At 38.2% G+C, this 6,169-nt stretch overlaps 1 protein-coding gene across 1 annotated transcript in view; it reads right to left on the bottom strand.

The window, feature by feature from the left end:
* Positions 1–1,887: 1,887 nt before the first annotated feature.
* crppa (CDP-L-ribitol pyrophosphorylase A) overlaps positions 1,888–6,169 on the bottom strand; it is a 38,538-nt gene continuing 34,256 nt past the window's right edge. Inside the window, exon 10 of the mRNA XM_088014157.1 lies at positions 1,888–2,323. Coding sequence (XP_087870283.1) covers positions 2,219–2,323 — 105 coding nt within the window. The 3' untranslated portion in view covers positions 1,888–2,218. The remainder of the gene's footprint in view (positions 2,324–6,169) is intronic.

Here is a 6,169-nt window from a genome sequence, read left to right as displayed (position 1 = left end):
TTGGGTCTGCTGTGACCGGCTGGGGGTGGAGAGGACAGGAAGGAGACTGAGGCAAACACAGACGCTGCTGGCAACAAATACCTGCCGAGAGAAAGAAGAAACACAAAGCAGCAATAATGGTATGCATTAACACCAAGAATAAAAGGGAGACGTGATGAAAAGGCGCTCAGTGCATCCGGCCCTGCAGCAGCTTCGCCTATAGCAGCTTTTCTAAAGGCATGACTCACACCAGCCGCCCCTCACTCCAGGCTTTATCCAGGAGGAAAGACTTGAACCGCAGCTCTAAAGTAGATAGTGTCAACCTCCCTGACTGACTCCTGAATGAAACACAAAACATTTTTTAGAATAATATTTTTGTTTTTCTTCAGAGCTACTTTTAACCTTTTGCTGTTCATTTTTGCAAAAGAAAGCAAGTAAAGTCCAGTTCTTTTGTGTTTTATTGGTTTCCATCTTAAACTGGCAAACCCAAGTGAGCTAGGTCTGGTTTTGTTAGAGCAGTGGTGTCCAAAGTGTGGCGCGGCAGCCATTTGTGGCCGCTGGCTGCCATTCAAGAATGATAAACATTTGTCTCACCTAATCCACAGGTGGACTTGGCTTTCTATTATTAATGGAGGCAAAAATATTCCTGAAAGTAGGCTTTCTAGTTTCTTTTTTATTTAATAGTGAATAAAATCAGAAGCAGATTCTGGTTTAATGAATCAATGAATAAAATAAGAACTTAAAGTCAAAATTTAAAAACTGTCAGTAATTATGTGTGCTTCTCATAGGAGAACTGAATTTTAACAAACTCCCAGAGGAGTTTCCAAACACTCCTCTGTCTCAGAAATGCACAGAAAATAAAATCTGAAATCTGCAGAATCATGTTAAAACGTCTCATTTTATGCTGTGTGACAGTCCAGCGTTAACCAGTGGAGCTTTTTACATAAACTCGATCAAATTCCTCCATCTTGCAGCCGTGATTGTTTTCCCTGTGAATGAACAATCAGGCTTCAAGTATATCCAGAAAATAGAAGAATAAAACAATGACTTCTCTGCCAGAGCTCGACATATTTGCCATTCATCAGTACCAAACGGTTCTGTTTCTCTCCAGAACGCATTAAAAACACATCAGAGCCACGTTGCTGCATCGAGTGATAACAAGCGCCTTCATCACAATGAACACCCTGCAGCTGATTCCAACTCTGACTCCATGCACGCCATCCTGCTGCAGTCGGCGCTAACACACAAATCAGCTGCTGAAAATATTAAACTCTGCATGAAGAAGCAAACTAATGCGTTATTTTATCTTGAAAAGAGTCAAAATAAAATCATGTTAGTGTCTGATTTGCTCCTGGCTCATGTTTTTTAAACAATACTAAAGGTTAAAATTGTTACAAAAGTCTGTTTAAAATCTTTATGTTATGTTAACATATTACTTTAGAGTCTGATTTTTGCCAGTAATACAATTAAAAATAGCCAATTAGACCAGAATCTTCTCAATGATTATGTGTGAGCTACAACATGATATTTCTGCATATAAAAACTGAAAATGCAGCACTATGTTTCAAGTCTAGTTGTTCTTACATTTATGTATTTTTTAATATTAAAGTCCCTGGTAATTGGTTCACATTCACACAGAACAAGACGTATCCTCGGATTCAGCGAAAGCTTGCGAATATCTTATTAAGTTTGTAAAAAATTGAGAACCAACAACTAAAATAACAGAAAGAAGAAAATGTAACTAACAGGGATTTTAAAACTCAGTCAGTCTGTGGAGCCAAAAATGCCTTTAGCTTTAGCAGAAGAGAGACAACTGCACAACTTTCACACTTTGATTTCTAAGGAAGATGAAGTTCTGATAAATGTTTCAAATCCGTCGATTAAGAAAAATAAGGAAATATTTCAGAATTACTGTAAACAGGATATTTTTTAATTATGTTTTGTGTTTGGAGCCCCAAAAGCAGGTCCAACCGCATGAAATCACATTTCAGTAAAAACTGCAACACATCAGGTCAGAGAAAACAGAAACAGAGAAAGCATCATGACAACAGCTCAGAGAAGCATTGTGGGAAATGTAGGACTCAGTTTATCGGTTTGCTGTAAAAGTCAAAAATTTCTTTCAATATGTAAATTAGAAATATAACTTCCTTTAAGCCTGATGCAGGATTAGAGACACTGACAGACAGCATAAATAATCCGGTTTCAGTCTTTGTGATTGCTTTGTTGACGCCACCTCTCGTCACGCCTGCAGGAGCTGTCCCACAAAGGCGGGGTTCCTGTCCCGAATCAAGGCTGATGCGATGTCAGCGACCCGTGAAGCCGACCTGTCCCACTGCTCCGAGTCCTGCAGAGACACCAGGAAAGACCAGGACAGAAAGGTCAAGACTGAGGTCAGCAATCCACTCCTCCAATCCAGGACTGACAGATTAAAGCTCTCTATTTAGCAGCCAGATGTTATTACTGGCAGAAACGACAAAGAAGACGACAGGAAGCAGTAGTAGGAATATGGATGATGGTTTGTTTTTGTGTCTTCTTTTTTTTTTGGACAACGTCCAGCTGGCTCCATCAGAGCTCTCACAGCATCGCGCAGTTCATAAAACATTGTGTGTCATTCCAATGTGTTGGATTCATCGCTCTTTTGTAAGATCACCATCTACAATTTCCCCAAAACGCCGCAAATGTAGCCGCTCTCAGATTTAAGGGGCTTGTCGCTCCAAGACGCCGACGGCTAATAGATGGTGAGCGCTAGCGCCATGGCTGAAATATGAATATAATGTCCCTGCTGTGATTTTTAATGGCTTGTCGAGGAAACAAGTTTATTCAGGTTTTCATTTAATGTCTGCAGTTGTAAAATTGTGTTTTTTTCACACATTTTGTAAAGGAAATGCAGCTGCTAACAGTTTCCACCAGTTTCTGGCCTCCGTCTGAATCTTTAAAGCAACAGGAAACAACAGACCTGTTACGTAGGAGCCCCAAACACAAATTTCTGGGGGGGGTTATCTTAAAAATGTCTGCATTTGACATGTTACAGTTTATTTTTTTATCAAGTCTGGGCCGAATCCAGAACAACGGGAAGCCTTTCTTAAGAGCTTTCAGTTTGTTAGCTTCAATTTCTCCACCTACTTTTTGAGATATGACCACTGCTTCTCGGTGAAGTTGGGATCCGACGACCAAATGTTTAACATTTACAAAATATTCAGAAAACAGACACAAAGAACCTAAAATCATTGCATAAAGCCTGTTTGTCTTCAGCAGCTTAAACGCCTCCAGTAGATGTGATGTTTTATGTTCATGTTTCCTGTAAGAGGTCCTGAAATTAGCCGTTTTTATTTGAAATCTTTGTTTCTCCTGCCTGCAGAGGTAATCTTCTTTTATTTACACGAGGAAGTAATTTTGCAAAAGAGAGAGGAAAAAAAATGGCACATAATTAAAAGAAATTTGACTTTCCTTTTTACCCTAAACTCCTCAGGGGCTTCTGAAACGGTACGGCCCACTTTGAAATTTATAGTGCATGATATTAGACAGATCTGCTGCAAACCACACATTAAGACAAACAAGACCTCACATCTGATGTTCTTAGAGGGGCGCCAGTGTTGTGGTTGTTTTGCTTTTGTGATTCCTCTCTTCTGTAATGTTTTTTTCTCTTCGCTGCAGACCGGCTGCATGATGCACTTTTAATAGTTTTAACTCTCCTGACTTCATTCCTCCGTCTGCAGCGACTCTGCTTTGATTTAGTGTTTTGATGAGGCCCAGGGGAGACACGTCTGTTTTCCTTTTTTTTAAGAAACCACAGAAAAGAGTTTGACTTCGTCTCAGCCGTTCTGCACCGAGACATGCTACAAGCTCAGACTGGATTATTCATAAATATCCTCTGGACTTTTAAGAAGCTTTTGATGCAGAAAATAATACAAACATTTACTGAATTTTGTAAAGATGGAAAAACTGCGAAGATGACTGGAAAACACAGAGAACAGGCGAATGAGGATATTTTTTTGCTCTGCACTACAGAGGAAACACTTTTACTATTAAATCAAACCGCACAAAATTAGATTTTACAGTAACAGGCCCACAGCATCACAGACCCCCCACCATACCCAACAGTGGTGCTTTTCTTTACATCACACTAGACTCCATTTGGAGAATTTGCTGCCACAAAGTTCAATTTAATCTAGTCTGAGCTAAAAGTCCAGTGAAATTTATAAAATTTTGATATTTTCAAGCAGCATATATTCTGATCTATTTAATTAGATTTTTCTTTACAGTGCCTTAAACGGTTTAAGCCTCAAGCTTTAATGCTTCACCTCACCTTTTATGTCTTCTTTCTTTCTTTAGTTTCTGTTAAATACAAACAAAAACAGAACACTATAATATTTACAACCTGAGCTAATTCGAAATGCACGTCCCCAAATGGGCCGTTAACAAGATAAAACAATTTAAAAGACAATAAAACAACATAGAAAGACAAAATGTCAAACAATCCTACATGTGAAAATCTGATAAACCAACACAAAGTACTAAATGATTTAGAATGAGAAAATATATATGGACAAGTAGAAATCGGAAAAGTTTGACCGGCATCGAAACGTCTAAATAAAATCGTCTGCAAGTTTCATTTGCTTGCAGGAGAAGTTTGAGAGCAGGAATTGGATTTAAATAGGAAGATGAGGAGCATTCATGTCAGCAGCAATAATCTGAAAGCAAACATTTAGATTTTATAGACTCTTAAATGTTTGGAAGAAAAAGAAATCCTTCAAGAAATGTTAGTTTGTGTGACTGAGGTGGAAAGACTCTGATTGTTTTAAGGTGTTTCCAGACGTTAGCGGTTTTCCTGGGAGCGTTCCTGCAAAAATAATCAACTTTGTGCACAGATTTAAAACGTTTTAAAAGTCACTTTTATCTTATCTTACACATTTCAAAGCATCATGTGGAGAATATGTAAAGGCCTCATGGAGCCACTGCTAAAACAAACTCTGATAAATAACAGAAATATAAATACTTATTGTAATATTTCACTTACATTTACTTTTAAAAAATTGGTAGAGTTACTTTTCTGCACTGAATAAATGCATGAAAATATATTAAAAAATATTTATTTAGGCATCTTTAGAAGAGGCATTAAGGGTACAACACACATTCAGCCTAAAGTTTTAAAATTCATAAGTGAAACGCTGACATGGGTTTTTACAAAAAATTTAACACAGTTTGGCTGCTTGGAAGGAAACTATAAAATGACGCGCTATATTATACTTAGTAATTTATCTTAGCACATCAAGTACAACTTCAAAATAACAGAGAGAAATTTCTATCCTGATCCAGAAATAACATTTTCTTTAGTCTTTTATGACTTCATTACTTACTTTCACACCAGCAGAGCAAAACGAAAGCTCAACTTCAGATCACCAACCTCTACTCCATCCATTAAACAAACACAGAAGATTACAAAAAAACAAGTATGTCTTTCAATTTTCTCTGAATTTATTTATATTTGCAGCGAATATCTTTGAAGAAGCAGAAGAAATGCACTGGAAAAATGTCGTTTTTTTGTGTGCCTGTGGTTTAATCACTGCTGCAAGGAGGAAGATGTAAATCTGATTGCATCTTTTCCTCGCTTGTCAGATCAAAGCATTTTTTCAGGCGTTATCTAAAAGCAGACACATCTTCTGCACACAGAACGTGTTTAAAATCTCCAGATCATCAGACGGCTGCCACCCAGGCGCAGTGACGACGACCATGGGAAAGCAAAGGGACTGCTCTGTTCTCGTCCTGCACCCAGCTTCAGCAATTAATGCCTACATTGTAGAGCTCTGTGTTCAGATATAACGGGGCGAAAAAAAGCCCTGAACTTTGCACAAATTTCTCAAAAATAAGCAAATCACAAAGGCTGAGGAGGATCAAAGTTGAAGGCCTGTCTGGACTCCAGCACTGAATCATTCCCAGCTTCAGAAATGTGGCTTTTGAAATATGAATCTTTCTTCATAAACATCATATTAAATCAACTAGTTGCTTGCACAGTGGAACAAAAATAAGACTTTAGTTTTTCATTGACTCGTGGCACGGCTTAAAGTCGTCACGGTGCCGCTCTGGCTTAAAACGTGGTTGAATAAAACAAAAAAAAAATCCCAAATGGATAGAGTTTCTTTACAGCAAAAGACTTTTGACCACTCAAAGATGTTTGCGTGTTCATCTGCTC

This window comes from Poecilia mexicana, unplaced genomic scaffold, assembly GCF_051168715.1.
Source record: "Poecilia mexicana isolate PSO_F unplaced genomic scaffold, ASM5116871v1 scaffold_16, whole genome shotgun sequence".
In the NCBI taxonomy this organism is placed as follows: domain Eukaryota; kingdom Metazoa; phylum Chordata; class Actinopteri; order Cyprinodontiformes; family Poeciliidae; genus Poecilia; species Poecilia mexicana.
This window is presented reverse-complemented; position numbering and strand designations above follow the sequence as displayed.